Consider the following 19716-nt stretch of genomic DNA (forward strand, 5'->3'; position numbering starts at 1 on the left):
TGTGAAAACTGGTGGCTGTCCACCAAGCTGCTTCTTGAAAACAGGTTTTCTTTGGCAGCCAATTTGAAAGCCAAACATCCTCCACTACTCATGTCCTCTATGCAATCCAAAACAAACTAGTTTTTTTCTAAATGTCCTCTATCCCTCAGCCTTCTATGTATAGCCTAACTAAACAAGGTGGCAAAACACCACACACACACACACACACACACACACACACACACACACACACACACAGAAAAGAAAGGGTGGCTGGAGGTAGGGGTGGATGGGCATGCATGTGTGAGTGTGTGTGTGTCTGCATTAATACAGTGATGGCAAAACCATCCAACATACTTAAAAATCATGTTGAATGATATAGAATTTCCACAATGTTAGTGCTTTAAATGATTCCAGACCCGCCAGTATATAAAGGGTTGTCGGATGTGATTTGTGATATTTTGTGTGCGCTCATTTTACATGTTTAACTTTTTTCGATGTATCAAACTGTGTGCTCGTCATGAGCTCTATGTTTGGAGAGAGGTAGCTTATTGTTTGAGTTTTAACAATGACTCGCTTCTGACTTCATTATCATGGGGAACTTTGTATGTAGCCTAGGCTATCCCAGATTGGTCTATTGTGCTGGTCTATAGTTTCTGTGAAGAGATGCAAATCATTGAAACGAGCACACAATGTAAAACACACACATGATTTATGAAAAGGAGCACATGATTGAGTCAAATGAGCACACATTTTAGTAAAACGAGTGTAGGCTACATTTTCTCACATTGTCACCTCCTGGCCTCCATAGTAGTCTATGCAGTAGGCCTGTACAATCGGGACTGTAGGCTATGACTTTATGTTCTATATTCATATGACATGACACATGAAATATTATTCGATTAGCCTATAAGCCTATCCAGACCATGCTCTGAATTCTTGTTCAGCGCTTAGAGTCACTTTTCTCATTGTTGTTGATTTATTAGCACCACAGTCATGTGTAGATTATTTTGCCTAATCTAAACCAGAGTATTACTGAACTTGTCAATGATATTGACAGACATAACATGCAGACTATATGGGGACCGATCAATTGAATAGGCGTAGGCTACAGAAATGGAATTGAACATATTTTTAAAACATGCGCAGAAGCTAAAGCTTGGCCGCCACAGGCTGACTTCATCTCTGTAATTTCAGTAGTAACCACGAGGGGTCGAAGTATTCTGTTGACGTGGAATAGGAAGCACAGCAAACATGGCGGCGCCCTTAGAGGAGCAAGAAAATTGCGTCGAGAGAGAGATGAACAGTCTCTCAGTGTCTGAAAACACCTCTGCATCAGATGACGATGAAGTTACAGACTATTTAATGCAGTTTGTAGAAAAAGAAATTGGTTGCGACCTGAAGGCATTAAGCAAAGTTAGTGGTATGCTTGAGAAACTAAAGGCTGAAAACAAGGCTCTGGAAGAACAGGTACGTTAACGGTAGCAGCTAAAGTAAAAGACAATGTCCCACTCCCCAGCTATGACAGAAAATGAATTAGTGTGTCATGATAGTTGTAGATGTTCATGACATTAAAACGGATTCCAGTTCATCTATTAAGCTAACGGTGATCCCACAGAGTAATGGCCGCGGCATGACGATGCTTACAAAACATATGCCATATGTACAGTAGCTTGCTCATGTTTTTTTCCCTACGTGACAGGTAATGACAGCATCGAGCTCGGTGCCGCTGCGCGTGTCTGCTGCCCTTGAAACTGCAGAGAAATCTCAGTCCAACCTGGAAAGTTTACTTCAGAAAGAGAGGATACTCTCTAACACATTGCAACAACATCTTCAGGGTGCACAGAGTTGGGCAGACAGACTTGGACAAACACTCGGCCAGTTGGATACCATAGAGAAGCACCTGAAATATTTACAGTGTTTAGCCCGCATCGAAGAGCTCAGGTAAGTCAACAAAGAAACGTGTTGGGCATCTGCTGACGATGACATTTTGGAAGTAGTAGGCTACTTACGCGAGCTTTGTGTCTTTTTTTGTATCCAATTCACAGTGACAGTATTCAGCAATGTTTAATGACCAGTAGCACATGGGAAGCTGCGGGGGCCATCAGCACTATGGCTAAGTTGGACGTGAGCCTGCAGGAGTCAGGCTGTAGCCATCTGCAGGCTTTCCTCAGAGAAACACTACGATTTTGGCACAAGATTCTAAAAGACAGACTTACAGGGTATTTATACCTAAATTGTTTAAGTTAATGTAGCATAAATAATGGGTTTATTTAGTTTTTCAACCTTTCAATCCCCCCCTCTTTCTCATTAGGGACTTTGAAGAGGTTCTCACACAGTTGCAATGGCCTTTTATCTCTCCTCCAACTCCTTCCCTCTCTCCACCTCCTAATGCCCAGGAGCTCAATAGCCAGCTAGAACTTCTGGTATCTCAGCTCCTGGCCCTGCAAACCTCGTATCCTTTTATGCATGTTCACTGTTATATTTCTACTCTCCAAGGAAATACTGGAAAAAGTGATTCTAGCTAAAACTTAAGCGCAATGCTGAATATTTACCCTATTTGTTAATATATAAAGTAACCAGTGAATATACAATCCATGACTCCATTCCCAGTGATGATCTAATATCAGAGGAGCCATCCTCTCGTTTGGGCTTTCCCCAGTCTATACCCCTCTCTTTGCCCATAAAGATTATGCTGGTTCCTCTCAGTAAGCGGTTCAAGTACCACTTCACTGGGAATCGGCAAACTAACTCCCTAAACAAGGTCAGCACATTAAATACGATAAGGTACACTTTTCAGATTTGACACTACTATTTTTCTTTACAGTGTCCATCTCTGTCTACTTTTTGTTTCTAGCCAGAGTGGTACCTAACCCAGGTCCTCATGTGGATGGGGAACAACTCTAACTTCATGGAAGAGAAGATTCAGCCTATTCTGGATCACTCACGAGCCAACATCAATGCTAAGGTGTTGTTTTGAGGAGTATTTTTGAACAGTGTTTGATCGGATGATGGTTAGATAATGACATAATTGCAGACTTTATAAAGCTCAAAACTATGTTAGTTTAAGTACAGTAGTAGTACAGTGGTATGTTGCAGGTTTTTATGTTATCAAGGCAGGTTCAGACCTTATGGTGGTTTTTCTAAATGATGAGAAAACAGGAAGGAATTGTCTATTTTCTAGGCTGTTGTGAATAATACACTGTAGGGTATGATTATACCATATGACTCCTGTTGGCTAAATTATATTTTTTGTCAAGTATGAGCCTGATAACTATGGACAATGTCTCTCTGGTTTAGGTGGAGTTGTGCCGAGGCCTCCTCTCTCTCGCTCAGGAGAAGCTAGCGTTGGATGCCTCCCGGCTTCTGTATGATGATGCTCTGTTCTGCCACCTGGTGGATGAGGTGCTCCAGTTTGAAAAGGAGCTGCGGAGCACACATGCCTACCCCAGCACCTTACCTGGTGCCCTGCACATCCTGCTGGAGGAAGCCGTCTTGCAGAAGTGGCTCAGTGTGGAGAGAAAAAGTGAGCTCAGTCAGGCCCAGCACTATTGCAGTGTCCCGTCAGCCCTGTTAGTTTTGGTTGGGGACTGATCTCCTAATTGTGCCTATGCCTCCATTGTAGTGGCACTTGAGAAAGTGGATGCCATGCTGTCAGCAGAAGGAGCTTGGAGTTCCCAATACAGAGACATCACAGACATGGATGAGTTGAAAGCTCCAGATTGTGCAGAGACCTTTATGACACTCCTGTTGGTTATTACAGGTAACATGCATTTGAAGCAAACATAACACATGGTGACCAACACATGAATACCGGTAGTTGTAAATTGATATTAAACATGTGTGAAATTTGTGAAATTCATTTGTAATTGTGTAGCTGTAAATCAAATTCTACAGTTGCAGTTCAGTTCTAGTGCTTCAGATTTCCAAGACAGAATGACCCACTGGATGAAAAGAACTTCGCAGGATCCCATCAGCAACCATCTCATTTCTTCTTCTGTCCTCTCAGACCGTTACCGCTCCCTGCCCTCCCCTCGAGCGCAGCTCAGCTTCCTGGCGCTGCAGAGGGAGCTGGTGGATGACTTCCGTATCCGACTGACACAAGTCATGAAAGAAGAGTCTCGGAACCCACTGGGCGTACGCTACTGTGCCATCCTCAATGCTGCCAATTACATTTCTGCAGTGCTTATTGACTGGGGTGACAATGTAGTAAGTTATGCTATCTGTTTGTCTGTCCAGTGTTGGAGTCGTTACTCATTGCTCACTACTGTAAAAAAAAATGTAATCCCTTACATTACTTCTTTACTCTCTATGGAAAGTAATGCGTTACATTACTTTTGTGTTACTGCATTGAAATGTTTCTATTGGCACCGTTATTGATACCGTCCCCTTTTATTTATTATTTAATTAATGACATAGTGTGAAACATTAGGTAGCATATACTCTTTTAGACTCCATGTTGCTTTTTACCAGGCATTTCTTATAGATAGCTGATCATTGCTCTGTCTTGCTGAAAGATGACTTCAGTTCAAGTTCACAAACATGGCACCTCAGTGCTGCTTTTAAAAATTGTGCAAATTCGAATTGCTTTATGGAAGAGCTGCCCAACTCACGCACCCTCCCTCACACTGAAACCAGTGGCAGTCCTAGCTTGTATAACACCCTGAAATCTTTTTGGAGGCAATTCGTGGTGTGATTGACTTCAAACTAGTCATTAGTTAATTGTGTGCTGTTCTCTGCTCTCCCACTCAGTAGTAAGCAAATACTCCGATGGTCTTGTAGCCCTCCCAGAGGATGTGCGCACACACACACAAACACATAAAATACCGGCAATACAGTTTAACTTAATTAAGAATGCACTCGCTACCGTGACATTTTGAACGGCTGATTTTTTTTATTGAGGTGAATATTTAGTCTTTTATTCTCTAACTCTATAAACAGCATTAATATTAAACAGATTGTAAATAGGAAAGCAAAGAACTAAAGCCAAGAAGTTCTTCTCAGAGGCAGTGCTAGGACGCGGTCTGATTCCACGCACCCTGCTCCACATGACAGGGTAAAGCACATCACTGCAGCATGCATGGAGACCACAGCTTGAGGAGGAGAATTCCTCTTTCCTTTTCTCAAATAGGAGAATATAGTAATCTTTGCTCACACACTGTTACGAACTGTAGTGTGATTACTGAATTTAGAACAGTAACACGTTACACAACCTGTTACTGTTACTGTAAGTCCCCTGCTAGAGACAGGGAACTATAACAAAACTAACTAAAGCAAAGGCAAAGGCAAAACACGGCAGACAACGGTGGATACATTTGAAAATAATCAATAACTTATTGTAATTAAACTAGAACATATATAAAGGCAAAAATTAACATTCAAAACAAAGTATCAACAGAAGGCCGCGAAAACGAAGCCGCCCGATTTCCAGGCCTCTCTCCCAGACTCTCACTCTAAGATGGACTGGAGACCTGGACGTAGTGTGGGTGAGAGCGGAGTATGAAGCGTGGTGTGGCGTGGCGTTCAACAAGGAACCAAAAATGAGCCGGCCAGGAGTGATGTCAGCCGGCACCTTTTTATAGAGCTGGCCCCGCAAATAATCCCCCTGCTGGACTGTCTGAAAAACACATAAAACAACAGCAGGAACACAGAAACAGCTAGGGATGTAACATTACTGACAAATGTAATGTGATTACGTTACACCCAACTCTGTTTGTGTATGTGTTGTGGTATACATGAGTTATCTGACTCCTGTGTTCTCTCTCAGTTCTTCTTGCAGCTGCAGCAGGCTGCTGTGGCTCTTGGTGACGAGGTGTTGGGGCCCATGGGGGCCACAGAGACAGGCCGCCTGGCATCTCTCGAGGGCTCTCTGTTTGAAGAACTGCTGGGATTGCTGGAGCGACTCCGTGGGGATATGATGGGCCGGCTGCTGGACACGGTCATGAGAGATGTGCGGGAGAAAACCCAGACCTACATACGAGACAGGTCAACTCAGTTATTGTCCCTTGTCTCCGATTTTGCTAATCTAAGGACACGTTATAGACCCTTTCAAGAGAGTTCCATTATCAGCATCATAGTTGGCCCCACAAGGCTTCCGTTTTAACATTCCATATGTTATCTTAATGCAGAGGAAGTAGATTGGGAACCAAATAGAATGTTCAAGCATTGTTTTTGTTTTTATTGTTGGAAGGGTCTATACAAACTGGTGTATTTGGAGGAAACTTGAGTTGGAATTGACCCTTCAATTTACCTTTGGATCTGAAGTTCATTTGGTTCGTCCGTTGCAGATGGCTTTCCTTGCCCTCCCAGTGTGACCAGGCAACCATGTCTTTGTCCAGTTCTGCATGTCCCATGATGCTTTGCTTGCGGGACCATTTGCTACAGCTACAGCAGCTTCTGAGTCTGCCTCTGTTTCAGACGTTCTGGCAAGGTTTGGCTGAGAGGCTGGATCTCTTCCTTTACCAAGACGTGAGTGCTGTTCTGAGAAGGCTAAGATGGAATGTTCTATCGCACAAATAATAAGGAAACAAGTTAAGTACAGTAAGTGTATCAGAATTACTTATGATTTACTAATGAAGGTTGTTTGTACATTTACCTGCCACAGCTTATATTGTACAACCATTTCAATGAGGGTGGGGCTGCACAGCTACAGTTTGACATGACCAGGAACCTGTTTCCTCTGTTTGGACACTATTGCAAGAGACCAGAAAACTTCTTCAAACAGTGAGTATAGTAGTGCTGCTATTTGTGTGTGAGGTTCATTTACACATCAAGATATGCTGACGGTACCTTTACGCCTTGTTAACTCATCGGGTAATGAAATAAAACGCTTGTCAGATCAAAATAGTTCAAGACCTGGTGACATTTCAGGTTTAAGGGAGGTGGAGTTCAGTAACCACCTCTGGAAGTAGACGTGAACATTCTAAATGCCATGGAAACGCCATGGAAACGCTGTCTCTCTCTCTCTCTCTCGGTCTGTGTTAGGGTGAAGGAGGCTTGCATCATCTTGACGCTGAATGTGGGCCCTGCCCTGCTACTGCGGGATGTCCTTAGAGAGGCGGAAGACGAACTGTTTGTTCCAGAGAGTCTGCAGCCCAGCCCCGAGGCTGCCCTCAACGAGCTGGGTGTGTATCGTCTGCCTCCGTATGACGTCTCCATCCTGCTGGGGCTCAGGGCATCATGGCCTGCGCAGTAAAAGGACCACCCATAACACCTACAAAGGGCTTACATGGTCTACCCCTGAAACACCATCCTCTGGGGTGGCGATACAGATGACTTAATGACTCACTCATGTTTGATCACTGTGATTTTTATGTCAGTTTGGGATTTGTTGCAAATGTATCTCCTAAAACGCAGTGATTCCAGCTATCATGCAGAAATTATTGCAGCTTGATTGTCAAAAAAAAAAAATGTACACACACAGATTTCTCTACTTCATATGACGTGCAAATGTTGATAAGTCGAGCACTTGATGAATCAGGTAATTTACCTGTGAATATGCTTTACAAAGACTGGGATTAAATGTTCTTATGAAACTGGAAGTTTTGTGGACTAGCTAAAAAAAGCATTACAAAGTATCATATCAGTAAGAGTTTTTTTTAAATGGCAAATGGTACTACAACCCCTTCCAAAAAACAGATGCTTCACCACAAGTTTAAAACGTCCCAAAATACTTTGTTATATTTATTTGTTAGTCATATGCAATGAACGTTTACATGGATGATCACACTTGTCACTACATTAATATATTTTGCAACCGTCATGATGTATAACATACACGTGTTTATCACTTGTAAAATTCTGGTTAGTGCTAGGGCCCTGTGAATAGTTTAAATAAATACTAGTAGTTGTATGTATAAATAACCAAATTAAAGAAAGTATTTTTTGTAAAACAGAACTCTAAAATGTGTTAATTTAATTTGACCAGAACCAATCGATTTGGAAGAAAAACTGTGTAGCCTACTACCCGGTAACATAATTCAAAACCAAAAACATCTGTTGCACAAAAGATGACATCCAATTTGTGAATAAAGAAATTAACAAGAATGCCTTACGACTTCAATCCAAGCAGAGAGGCGAACCAACCTCCTCACCAGGACTGTTATTCAACATTAAAATAAAAACAAACAAACAAAAACAAAAAAACTCAACGTTCCGTGGCCTGGGTCCTGGGTGGCTATTAAGCCGCTGTCCACATGGGATCTGACCTCGTTCTCACTCTACACAGTCACAGGTTCTCTCTGGTTGTTTTGTCTTTTTACCACAAACACTTTCTGTCCGGAGACTGTTACTGCATAGACATAGTCCTCAAACATCACTGTGGAAGAAGACCATGTGTGGTGTTAATAAAATAAAAAAGTATATTCAGATACAGGATAAATTACCCAGCAATGTATCGCTTTAAATGAGTTAGAGCATGGGCCATCAATCCTTGACTGAGTATGAAACCACTTTCAGTAAGTCATAGTATTGGACCAGATGACAAATGACATAAAATGGGATAAAATTAAAATAACATTGTACACCAGCTATAATACTTAGGGGTGTAACAATACAATAATCTCATGAGTCGGTTTGAAAACACTCACATTATATTCAAAGACTGAAAACAATGGCCCCTCAAAATGCTCCAAAGCGCAATTATTACGGCCACTAGCGGTTTCGTCAGAAGCCGTCGCCCCTGGTATGGTGATAATAATGCGTTTTAAGGTACACTCCACCTCACCTGACATGCGTTTGAATGGAGGCTCAGGTGTTCCATGGAGTCGAAAACGGCAGGCAGTTCGCACCATTTGCATGATGACTCCTGCTGTATGTTCATCATTCTCGAGTTCACCCGAGGACTGTAGGGACAAATTGGCAATCAGTTCGTTGTTTTAGAATGATTGCACAAAGCTTCACCCCATTTTACGACACATACCAACATGACACTCATATTGGTCGATAACATCTTATGGTGAAATTCCGGAACAGGCAACAGTGATCAGCGAGCATGCAAGCTAGCTATCAAAGTCGAGAAGAGACTATGTCCCTTCCCAGACTCTCATGCAAAAGTACTTACAGCTAATACTCCATCCTCGCTGATGACTAGATATCCAATTTGATCCGGTATTCTCTCAAGACCTTGCGTCAAAGCAGTTGTCTGGGAGGGAGGGAGGGAGGGAGGGAGGGGGGTTAACGATCACATGCTAGTTAAAAAAACCTAACTCTCAACTAAACACAATCAGCTCAGCCGACAGAAGAACAAGAAAAGATAGACAACACATGACAAGCGTTAACAATACTGTTATATCCCTAAGGAATAGTCAAATAGTAAGTACTGACAGAGAACCAAGTGATATTACCGAAACACTGGGCAAGTTCATAATACGTTTTAACATAAATTAAACGAATTTGACGTTGAACACCCCCTATAATAACATTTTACCACACAAGTTTCTTACCATCTTAGCGTCTCACAATTTTGTTCAGCTTGCTGTTGTCATTACTGTCTCGGTCTCACGTGATAACAGTCGCGTTTTAATGACGTCAGATCATTAAAGTAAATCAGCTGACTAGCTCTGCAGCTTCTGTCTGGAAAACAAATGTTTTTCACGATACATTCAATCATCAATTTATTAATTGAATTATACACGCAAGTAGATGCATAAATAGAGAAAACAACCAACTCAAACCAATGATCTGAAACTGCAAGGGCAAACCTTTTACTCAAATATTCACTAAGTAATTAGCTTGTGTATTGTGGGTTTTTGTGTGTGAATGCCCACAGAGGTAGGCCTAGTTTTACGGAGTCGCCTGCGGTTGAGCTTTAGCTAAATATATAGGAAATTATTTGTAGCTGGTTTGACAGTAAAATAATCACGGGGTTTCAGAGCGGAAGTAGGACAGTCAGCTGACAAGAACACATGATTCATTCAGGAACAAGATACGACTCATGCTAAAGCTTCAGAAAATATCCCACCTAAAAATCTTATTATAAGGATTATGGCTGGTCGAGGGAAATTAATCGCTGTTATTGGCGACGAAGATACATGTACTGGGTTTCTACTTGGTGGCATTGGTGAACTTAACAAAAACCGAAAGCCTAATTTCTTGGTTGTCGAGAAGGACACCAGTATCACTGAGATAGAGGAAACGTTCAAGTAAGTGTTTTAAAATTATGTGAAGGGGTGAAGACCCACTGCTTTACCTACCGATGTCTGTCTTGCCTGCAATCTCATGAATGTTAGTTGGTGAGTTAGCTAAACAGTCACAGGTGAAGCGAAGAAAGAGAAACGCGTTATTGATGGGCACCATTGCCTACGTTACTATTAGATTAGCTAACCAGCTAGGCTATGCATTTGGGATTTGATGACAAATGGCTAGCACATTTGATTCTGTCTGCCCAAGACCTACAAAAACAACAACAACAAAAACAGTAGCCATCATTAGGCCCACCAGGCCATTTAAATAGGTGAGCCTCGCTCCCCGCAGGTTTGCTGTGGAATCCAGTAACCTGTGCACTTCAATAGCTTTATGAATAATCAGAGGTCTCGTTTAATATGTTAACTAAAAGCCATGGATGGTATTTTCCCACCGACGTTACGCTACCCGACAATGTTTCCTTTGGTTACCGCTATAGTTTTCGATTGACCGTGTTTGTTGACTAGGCTACCTTTCCGTTTTAGCAACGTGACATCGTGTAGCCTGCTTCAGTCACGACCTTGGAACATTCTATTAACTTTGTCACTTTGATAATAGGCTAGGCTACGCCAAAAATAAACCAAATCTATAGGCTACTAGAAAATATTGTTGGTCAGCGTGATGATGCCTCGTCTTCCAGGGGTATGGCATCCAAGTTTACTTTCCTTTTACTTCAATTTTAATTGGTTAACTCGTATTCTTTTTTGTCCAAAAGGAGTTTCCTTGCTCGGAATGACATTGGAATTATTCTCATCAATCAATTTGTTGCGGAGATGATTCGTCACGCCATAGATGGCCACATGGAATCCATCCCGGCTGTTCTGGAGATACCTTCTAAAGAGCATCCTTATGATGCTTCCAAGGATTCCATCCTGCGCCGAGCCAAGGGAATGTTCTCTGCTGAGGACTTCCGATAAATCTGAATATGGCATGGACAGAAGCAGAAAGAAGAGAGCCAGAGTATATGCGCTTGCTATAGTGAAGTGTATCATAAGTGTCACTTACTGTTAGTACCAGTGTATTTTATTGTTTTCTTCTCTTATGATTTGTCACAACGTTGCTCTATCCAAGAAGAAAGTCACGTTTATTGTAATTTTATGAATCCATTGTTTCCCCATACATATGACACTGATAAGAAGACAGGCCTGTTTACTTTAGTGCACCATCATTTGTGGTACTTGGAGATTGTCAGTTTTTTTTTGTCTCCAGAATGCTGTTGGTTGTGTTGCTGTGGCATAGTGAACCCTCTTGTTTTCATCCATGTCTTATCAATATTGTTGTTTTGTGTGTGCAGTGAATTTAATTTGTCCTGTGCGGTGAGTTTAATTCATGTATAAAACCATATGTTCCCATGCATCTTTGTTTTTGTTTGTTTATTTTTATGTTTGTCTTTTAATTTATACTGATGTGAAAACACAAAGGACCTATTTCAGAATTCAGTCTAGGGTCCATTATTGCTCTTGTAAACATTTGACATCTCCATTGACTCATCGCCTCCACTACCATACTTGGTTGGGTTAATCATCAGTCAAGTGAGTAGCAGACTGTCTGCTGACTGGAGCATGCAACATCTTGTAACATCAGACCCAGGTTGAACTTCTATTATTATCTTATTGTTTTCATTCCATAAAACTTATTTTCACTGGAAAATTAATTGAGTTGTAATTTGTTAAATTGTTATTCAGTTATTAGGAGGCACAAGACACATGAAGACACATACTCACTTTGTCTAGATTGGTGTTTTATTTTTTGGATGAGTAGCCTAGGCTATAATAAAATGGCCGACTGGTTTGTTATGCTGATGTTAGACATGTTAAATTATTGTACCGTCAAATATATCCAAAAATAGTTGTTGATTAAAATCTATGACTATGCCCTTTCTTGTGTTGTGGTAGTGATTTAGTATGAGTGGATCCATTCATTGTATGTAGATGTGCCTGCAATGTATTTTTAAAAATAGGCTACACATCAGTGGGAATTTTGAAATCTCAGTGTTAAAGGACAAATACTCTGTGGCCGCTGGAAGAAACATTACTAGAATGTAGAGTCTGGGTGTCAATGAAGCCGACGCAGACATTTATCTCTCATATGACCTCTACCAATGAGCTAGTCCCCACTCTCTAAATATCTTGTAACATCAACTATATTTTAAGTAATGTAAATTACTTTAAAATATTAGATGTGTAAAAGATTAAGCTCCCTACTGGAAATATTTTAAGAATAATTATTTTGTATCCCCTCTCCATAGTGCAAACGCAAAACATAAATACATGGGGAAAAAAACACCATGGCCATTTCCATGACGGCAAAGGTAATCATTACAATTCATCCGTCATGTTGTTTGATACTTTTTTAACAGACCTGATATAGGCCCAACTTTTAACGACCAATTATGTGAGTGTTTTTCCTTTTATAATTGAGAACAATGAAATTGAATGCCTCCATGACAGTCAACAGTAGAGATGTCATGCAGCTTTAATGACGCTGAGATACACTGGACATAAAGTATCAACATGATTTGACATAAAGCCAAGGACAGTGCATAGGCTGACAGAGCCAATGCAACAAATGGCATAGTTAACTTCCAATATGGTTCAAATTCGTCCCCATGCTTGTGGGTCTCTGAAACAGAACGAGTCCATGGTCTGCCAAGTCCAAATATTTTCACAACACTGAGAAGTGCTCTCATTACTCTTCTGTGTCCTTGGTACTGTCATTCAAAATGTCCTTCAGTTAACCAGACAAGGTTGTCAGGTTGTCCAAAACAGATATAAAACATCGTTCATTGAAAAAAAAAAGACTAGATTTTGGTCCATAGGTCTCTTTAGAGCCTCTTTAGTGGCTGATTATGCTCAGTGACACTATGAGTCCAGCCTGGTCACTCAGTGCTTTGCTTCTCGGTTGTGTTTTTGGATTTCCAATCAGCTTCAACAGTACACAGAGTGATACAAGGTAAGACACTTACTATACCAAGAGCCAATTCATCAAAAGAACTGCATTAGGAACTATCAATTTGCATCTTTTTTTGTCAAAAGTAAGATTCTTAGATAAGTGGCTTTATGTTTTAGTGTTCCTTCAGAGAGTTTCTAATCAAATTCATTTCATTTTTCGTTACTGTAGAAGTAAGAATCAATCATATGAAATGAACACAAATGGAACCAACTCAACACCGTAAGACCTTTGAAAATCCAATTATTATTACTATTGAAAATTATTATTACGATTATTATTATTATACTATTTTCAAAAACCCTATTTGGAATATACCCTGTAAAGGGATACAGTATTAAATGGGATATAAGAATAATTATTTTGCATCCCCTCTCCGTAGTGCAAAAGCAAAACATAAATGCATGAAAAAAACACCATGGCCATTTCCATGGGGGCAAAGGTAATCATTACAATTCACCCGTCATGTTGTTTGATCCTTTTTTAACAGACCTGATATAGGCCCAACTTTTAACGACACCTTCATGGATCCGCCATTTATGTGAGTGAGTTTCTTTTTTTCTTTTTATGTGACAAGCTATATATTGGGCCCATATTAGATGGGGGGCTGTTATGATGAATAAATAACATGATTTTTTTTTTTGTAGCGAGCCACTTATACTACTCAACAGGTCAGCTATATACAGTATATAGGCTGTGTGTGTGTGTGTGTGTGTGTGTGTGTGTGTGTGTGTGTGTGTGTGTGTTTCTAGGCTAAATAATAGCTCTAATGAAATCATTGAGTCATTACTCTTCTGTGTCCTTGGTACTGTCATTCAAAATGTCCATCAGTTAACCAAAGACAAGGTTGTCAGGTTGTCCAAAACAGATATAAAACATTGTTCATTGAAAAAAAAAGACTAGATTTTGGTCCATAGGTCTCTTTAGAGCCTCTTTAGTGGCTGATTATGCTCAGTGACACTATGAGTCCAGCCTGGTCACTCAGTGCTTTGCTTCTCGGTTGTGTTTTTGGATTTCCAATCAGCTTCAACAGTACACAGAGTGATACAAGGTAAGACACTTACTATACCAAGAGCCAATTCATCAAAAGAACTGCATTAGGAACTATCAATTTGCATCTTTTTTTGTCAAAAGTAAGATTCTTAGATAAGTGGCTTTATGTTTTAGTGTTCCTTCAGAGAGTTTCTAATCAAATTCATTTCATTTTTTGTTACCGTAGAAGTAAGAATCAATCATATGAAATGAACACAAATGGAACCAACTCAACACCGTAAGACCTTTGAAAATCCAATTATTATCCCCGCTGGACCTCTAGATTGAAAAATCGTTAATGCAAGTGAATGTGATAAATTAATTATTTTCTGGTCCTGTTTGAATTTTGCCATGAATGTGAACATATGTTGTCTGTGAATTTTTAATATAAATTTTTGTGTAAAGAATGCTACAATTGAGCGGGTAGAAGTTTGATGCGGTTAAACTTTGTGTGAGAGCACTTTGTGGACTACAACTTTCCGCTAGACGACAGCTAACTAGTTTCCCATAACATCCATCAGTTGGTCGAGATGTAGAGGGTTTTTAAGATCGACTTTGAACACAGTGAACCATACAACTTTACAATCACACTGTATCATAGTGTTAATGTGTTGAGTGAAGCTAGACATGTTTAGAATATTTTTGTTACCATGTGTGTTTATTCCTGCCGTTACAAAAACTAGCATCTCAGCTAATGTTAGCAATTAGCTCACGTCACAGGCGACATGTAGTCTTTCTCGTTATGTCTTTTCCACAACTGATAGACGAAGAATCATATAATATACTGTCAAACTCGTAACATGAAAAATTATATTAAAAATTCCCAGACAACATATGTTCACATTCATGGCACAATTCAAACGGGACCAGAAAATAATTATTTTCTCACATTCACTTGCATTGACCTCTCCAGAATAAGCCCCGCCTCCGTAACTTCCATATCCATCCAACTTCCGGGCGTCGATTGTCTATGGGAAATAACATGGCGTTTCGAAATATCATACCGGTAAAACATCTGTAGGTAGCGAAGTAGAAAAAGCTGGTGGGCAGATTGGCCTACACACTTCTGCCATCTAGTTTCCACTGGATTTTTTGATTGTCGGTGCCGTTTAAGTAGTATACTATAGACTATACTACTTAAACGGCACCGACAATCAAAAAATCCAGTGGAAACTAGATGGCAGAAGTGTGTAGGCCAATCTGCCCAGTAGCTTTTTCTACTTTGTCACCTACAGAGTTTGACAGGTACAATCTTTCAAAACGCCATGTTATTTCCCATAGACATTTGACGACCGAAGGTTGGATGGATACGGAAGTTAGGAGGCGGGACTTATTCTGGAGAGGTCTATTGATGACGGTTTAGCGGATAGGCGGGACTTACCAGCTCTATTATTATCATACTATTTTCAAAAACCCTATTTGGAATATACCCTGTAAAGGGATACAGTATTAAATGGGATATAAGAATAATTATTTTGCATCCCCTCTCCGTAGTGCAAAAGCAAAACATAAATACATGAAAAAAACACCATGGCCATTTCCATGGGGGCAAAGGTAATCATTACAATTCACCCGTCATGTTGTTTGATCCTTTTTTAACAGACCTGATATAGGCCCAACTTTTAACGACACCTTCATGGATCCGCCATTTATGTGAGTGAGTTTCTTTTTTTCTTTTTATGTGACAAGCTATATATTGGGCCCATATTAGATGGGGGGCTGTTATGATGAATAAATAACATGATTTTTTTTTTTGTAGCGAGCCACTTATACTACTCAACAGGTCAGCTATATACAGTATATATATGTGCATGTGTGTGTGTGTGTGTGCGCGTGTGTGTGTGTGTTTCTAGGCTAAATAATAGCTTTAATGAAATCATTGTATCATGTTATATGTGTATTCAGTTTCTTTTCTGATTTTTTTGTGTCTCTTACAGTGTTTACGAACGTGGGTAAGTAAAACCTTTAGATATTTTATTTTCACTATTCTACAGTCTACATGTCAGAATTTGTATTAGCTTACAATTATTAGGCCTTTCAACTAAAGAATTTTTGTATAGGTGTAGCAGGCCTATGTAAATAATCTAAACTTTGTCTCTCTTGTTTTTAGTCATGGATGCCTTCTACCCACATGTGCATTAAGTAATCTGGGAAATTCTCTGAACACAGGAGATGAAGAAGCTGGCAGCTCAACTTCAGATCCCCATGGAATTGGAAAAAAGTGAATTAAAAAAAAAAAACCCTGTGTTTAAAACATGAGCCTGTAGCAGGATGTCAGAGAGACTATATTTATAGGCCTGGCCTAGCCTACTTGATATCAGGCTGGTTCACTGAGCTGAGTTTTGCAAATTTAGAGCTTTTGTGTTGATTGATAGAATGTATCTGTGAAGAGTTTCTGTTGTTTTAAAATAACCTAGGTGTAGGCCTAGTAGGCTATAAGTTCTTTATTGAAATGTTTCCAAAACAATAGCCTTACAATAGGCTAATTAAAAAAAAAAGAAAAAAAGTTTGGGCCTAATTTTTTTATTTCATGGTAGATATTAGGCCTAGATGTCACTGCCTGTCAGTCGCCTGTCACCAACAATTAAGCTGTTGGGGGGAAACCACTTTGTTATTTGCATGTAAATCTCTGCTCGCAAAATTGCCGTTTGGATCGGCGGCTGATGCGTCTAGCCCAGCCGACATCTCCTACAGTAATATTTCATAGTAGCCTATAGGCTAATTGGAATAGACCCATAATTTGTGGGTAGGCTGATAGTATCATCAAAATGATCACCACGCACTCTTTCTTGATCACACGTTGTGCTGCTATTACCCAAAATTTGCGCAGCAGTCAAAAATGGTGCGCAAAATGTCATTACAAATGTGCCCAACGTAACACATCAGCTGAGTAGGCTATGCCATCACTGAAGTCTGAGAGTTTTTTGCATTGACCATTCAATGTCAATGGTTACAACCTTACTGTAAACCACGGGTCCCCAAATAGTTAGGGCTGAATTATGTCAAGCATGCCAAACCAAGGGCCAAAGGCATACCTACAACCACAAACAGTTAAACATTTAAAAATAATCATCCTAACACTCACGCACATTTGTATGATAATTACAGTAGGCTACTGATACTAAAAGGATTCTAGTATTAGGTTACAGTAGATTTCATTGTTGCTATACCCAAATCCTTTAGCTTTCTATTTTGCGCTTGTTAGGCCTACCTTGCTAGATAGTCTAGTGCTAGATCACAAGTTATTTAACCATGGAATGTATCACGTGTGGGCAAAATTAGATGTTTATTTTATTCATTATATAGCTTGCTTGACTTTTACACACCAGTGTTGCGCGTCCGCCCGAAATTAAGAGGTCGCCCGCGGTCACCCTTTATGAGTCATTATCATCGTTACAGTAGGCCTAAAGTTGCAGTGTTGCATTGTTTAGTCTAAATGTGTGGTCCCGTTGCTAAAGCCAAATTAAATAGCCTACCCAATTATCATTTATCTTGTTAAAATATGACGGTGTTTTTTTCATGGTTCTCACCAAGTCGTGATGCGAGCAAGCATTAGCGATAAAATCAGTTTATCAATGTTTTCAATTGGAATATCCTGTCTGTAGGCGTACGCGACGTGAAGCCTGTGGTGTGCTGTGGCGTGCAACGCGACGTTTAGAGCAGACCTTTTGTCGGATGCCCTGTTTTTATTTTATTTCTGTCACTCGCGTTACTCTGCTATTTTGAATGATAATGACGCATATCACGGTATCAGTGAGGACAAAGGGCATTCAATGTTCCACAACAGTCTGCTGCAGTGAGGATTCTCTACGCTGCCACTCTTGCTGCCTAATTGAAATGGGATAGGCAAGGGTTATCTTATATTAGGCTATTATGTGTGGCACATTTATTGGGCTTTTAGCCTCTTTTAATTAATTTGATGAGAAAACCCTTCTGTAGGCCATAAAGCACAGTCAGAATAAGCCTAGGCTACTCGTGTTTGTTCTTTTGTGATGTAATAACCATTGTTTGACGCAGCTTCATGAATAGCCTACCTACACGCTATGACCAGAGACGGTTGATAAAGGTATATTAAGGATCTTTGCTATGACTAAGGCCATATGGCAGTAGGAATTATCATAACACTAGGCTAATGTGTGATTCACTTTAGTTGTTCAATATTTCGCCATTAGGCTAATAGCTTTTTGGTTATAAGGCTATGGACTCGCAGAGACAAGACTTTTGGAAAGAAGCTGTTTTAAAAGAAAATCTGCTTAGACTAAATTGGTTTCGTCAGAACTGGATAAAACACCCTAAACCACCATCTAAGGAACGCAAGGTGAAATTGCCCAATGTTACTGAACCTTCAGGAGAAAAATCTTTGCAAAGTCAAACAACAGAGGTGAACGTGTCCAAACCGAAACCTCTTGATCCAGTCTCAGATATAAATATAATGAGACCTGTTTCAAGCGAGACCAGGACTGAGTTATATCAAGGTTTCACGAAAGAAGAGACGGGACGGTACAGGTATCTCTCACTAAGGAAACGGAAGAGTCCGGAGGACAAATATCATTACCCAATTACCAGCAATTGGCGGTATGGTTGGGGCCTAGGTAAGTGTTGCTTCAGTAGCCTATACTTTTGTCATATGAAAAGGCCTCAGGTCAGGATAATGATGATGCCAGTCTGAAATACACTATTCCTCTCTGTCGCCTGTCTTCTGTGTTCAATGGGCCCTTTAATGGTCAACAAATGCGGAGAGAAGGCCCTACACAACACAGAAATACCAGTCAAATATTATCTTCTGATAGAAAAAAATAGACTCCTGTCATCATTGTAGCTTAAAGCTGAGACTACATTTCCGAGGTTTGTCTAGACATTTAGGGCAGCATATATATACATACATATATATATATCTTGAATTTCCCCTTGAGGATCAATAAAGTATCTATCTATCTATCTATATGAAATGAAAGAACAGCAGATATTTGCATTGTTATTTACGTTTGTTTGTAGGAGACATGAACAAGGCCCATGTTCCGATATACGCCAAAAATGCCATCGTAAAGGAGAGTTTTTTCCGAAAAAATGGAATATTTCCACGGAGCTCATCCTCAGACGTTGTGGCGTGATGCATTGAAACACAAACGTTTAGCAGCCAAACTCTGTTGGAGTTGGTGGTGTTGACGGCACTCGCCTTCCCAAGGAGCTGACAGCTGACTAAACCCTCTTCAAATAAAAAAAGCCTACAATGAATCTCTTTGGTGTGGATAGTGAATTTAAGAAGGATTTTCATTAGACTTATCTAAGAACTTGATCATTGAATATGAGTCATTAAGTTATTGAAGAAGCCTGGATGTTCTTGCAGGAGGTTAGAGTTTTAGAGCAGTGGTTCTCAAAGTGGGGTCTGGGGTCTCCCAGGGGTCAGCAACCCATAGCCAAGAGATCCGCAGAAATAATTTGCTTTAAACTGATAAAGTTGTGGTTCATCATTAAAAAAATCATATGATGACACCCCTTTTCACCAATCCAACAAGCAAATTGTGTCTATTAGCTCCCGCCCACATTAACTTGAATCACTTCACTCAGGTCACA

The 19716-nt window shown here is 40.2% G+C and overlaps 5 protein-coding genes across 10 annotated transcripts; 4 read left to right on the forward strand and 1 right to left on the reverse strand.

Annotated features, from left to right (window-relative positions):
- Positions 1 to 1199: 1199 nt before the first annotated feature.
- On the forward strand, positions 1200 to 7520 carry rint1 (RAD50 interactor 1). Its single transcript, XM_042078617.1, has 13 exons — positions 1200 to 1449; positions 1682 to 1923; positions 2028 to 2201; positions 2294 to 2434; positions 2593 to 2743; positions 2837 to 2947; positions 3280 to 3505; positions 3605 to 3742; positions 3989 to 4188; positions 5747 to 5964; positions 6267 to 6447; positions 6584 to 6702; positions 6964 to 7520. The coding sequence occupies exons 1-13, from the start codon at positions 1234 to 1236 to the stop codon at positions 7172 to 7174; spliced, it is 2328 nt and encodes a 775-aa protein (XP_041934551.1). The 5' UTR covers positions 1200 to 1233; the 3' UTR covers positions 7175 to 7520.
- Positions 7521 to 7632: 112 nt separating this feature from the next.
- lamtor4 (late endosomal/lysosomal adaptor, MAPK and MTOR activator 4) lies at positions 7633 to 9564 on the reverse strand. The gene is made up of 4 exons (XM_042078627.1): positions 9423 to 9564; positions 9041 to 9121; positions 8705 to 8822; positions 7633 to 8296 (listed from the first exon to the last, which is right to left on the reverse strand). Exons 1-4 carry the CDS (start codon positions 9423 to 9425, stop codon positions 8199 to 8201), a joined length of 300 nt encoding a protein of 99 aa, XP_041934561.1. The 5' UTR covers positions 9426 to 9564; the 3' UTR covers positions 7633 to 8198.
- Positions 9565 to 9810: 246 nt separating this feature from the next.
- On the forward strand, positions 9811 to 12041 carry atp6v1f (ATPase H+ transporting V1 subunit F). The gene is made up of 2 exons (XM_042078626.1): positions 9811 to 10121; positions 10877 to 12041. Exons 1-2 carry the CDS (start codon positions 9964 to 9966, stop codon positions 11076 to 11078), a joined length of 360 nt encoding a protein of 119 aa, XP_041934560.1. The 5' UTR covers positions 9811 to 9963; the 3' UTR covers positions 11079 to 12041.
- A 941-nt stretch (positions 12042 to 12982) lies between these two features.
- Positions 12983 to 16392, forward strand: zgc:193726 (uncharacterized protein LOC561161 homolog). 6 transcript variants are annotated; one of them, XM_042078618.1, is made up of 10 exons: positions 12983 to 13113; positions 13282 to 13332; positions 13601 to 13651; positions 13758 to 13781; positions 14135 to 14161; positions 14330 to 14380; positions 15745 to 15795; positions 15902 to 15925; positions 16080 to 16094; positions 16253 to 16392. In XM_042078618.1, exons 1-10 carry the CDS (start codon positions 13010 to 13012, stop codon positions 16365 to 16367), a joined length of 513 nt encoding a protein of 170 aa, XP_041934552.1. In that variant the 5' UTR covers positions 12983 to 13009; the 3' UTR covers positions 16368 to 16392. The 6 variants fall into 6 exon arrangements, with proteins under 6 accessions (XP_041934552.1, XP_041934553.1, XP_041934554.1 ...); XM_042078619.1 differs by lacking the exon at positions 13758 to 13781; XM_042078620.1 differs by lacking the exon at positions 13758 to 13781 and having other exon boundaries at positions 14144 to 14161.
- Positions 16393 to 18189: 1797 nt separating this feature from the next.
- On the forward strand, positions 18190 to 19377 carry LOC121697210 (protein ATP6V1FNB-like). Its single transcript, XM_042078625.1, has 2 exons — positions 18190 to 18734; positions 19138 to 19377. The coding sequence occupies exons 1-2, from the start codon at positions 18341 to 18343 to the stop codon at positions 19251 to 19253; spliced, it is 510 nt and encodes a 169-aa protein (XP_041934559.1). The 5' UTR covers positions 18190 to 18340; the 3' UTR covers positions 19254 to 19377.
- The last annotated feature ends 339 nt before the right edge of the window (positions 19378 to 19716 follow it).

This window comes from Alosa sapidissima, chromosome 22 (genome assembly GCF_018492685.1).
Source record: "Alosa sapidissima isolate fAloSap1 chromosome 22, fAloSap1.pri, whole genome shotgun sequence".
Taxonomy (NCBI): domain Eukaryota; kingdom Metazoa; phylum Chordata; class Actinopteri; order Clupeiformes; family Clupeidae; genus Alosa; species Alosa sapidissima.

Excerpts from the sequence above, each read along its gene's own strand:
- rint1 (XM_042078617.1), top strand. The coding sequence starts at position 1,234 with ATGGCGGCGCCCTTAGAGGAGCAAGAAAATTGCGTCGAGAGAGAGATG. Across the intron at positions 3,506-3,604 it reads GCTCAGTGTGGAGAGAAAAA|TGGCACTTGAGAAAGTGGAT; the intron begins GTGAGCTCAGTC and ends CCTCCATTGTAG. Across the intron at positions 3,743-3,988 it reads ACTCCTGTTGGTTATTACAG|ACCGTTACCGCTCCCTGCCC; the intron begins GTAACATGCATT and ends CTGTCCTCTCAG.
- lamtor4 (XM_042078627.1), bottom strand. Across the intron at positions 8,823-9,040 it reads GCGAGGATGGAGTATTAGCT|TCCTCGGGTGAACTCGAGAA; the intron begins GTAAGTACTTTT and ends TTGTCCCTACAG. Across the intron at positions 8,297-8,704 it reads TCCATTCAAACGCATGTCAG|TGATGTTTGAGGACTATGTC; the intron begins GTGAGGTGGAGT and ends CTTCTTCCACAG.
- atp6v1f (XM_042078626.1), top strand. The coding sequence starts at position 9,964 with ATGGCTGGTCGAGGGAAATTAATCGCTGTTATTGGCGACGAAGATACA. Across the intron at positions 10,122-10,876 it reads GAGATAGAGGAAACGTTCAA|GAGTTTCCTTGCTCGGAATG; the intron begins GTAAGTGTTTTA and ends TTTGTCCAAAAG.
- zgc:193726 (XM_042078618.1), top strand. The coding sequence starts at position 13,010 with ATGCTCAGTGACACTATGAGTCCAGCCTGGTCACTCAGTGCTTTGCTT. Across the intron at positions 13,114-13,281 it reads AGTACACAGAGTGATACAAG|AAGTAAGAATCAATCATATG; the intron begins GTAAGACACTTA and ends TCGTTACTGTAG. Across the intron at positions 15,796-15,901 it reads TTCATGGATCCGCCATTTAT|CGAGCCACTTATACTACTCA; the intron begins GTGAGTGAGTTT and ends TTTTTTTTGTAG.
- LOC121697210 (XM_042078625.1), top strand. The coding sequence starts at position 18,341 with ATGGACTCGCAGAGACAAGACTTTTGGAAAGAAGCTGTTTTAAAAGAA. Across the intron at positions 18,735-19,137 it reads GCGGTATGGTTGGGGCCTAG|GAGACATGAACAAGGCCCAT; the intron begins GTAAGTGTTGCT and ends GTTTGTTTGTAG.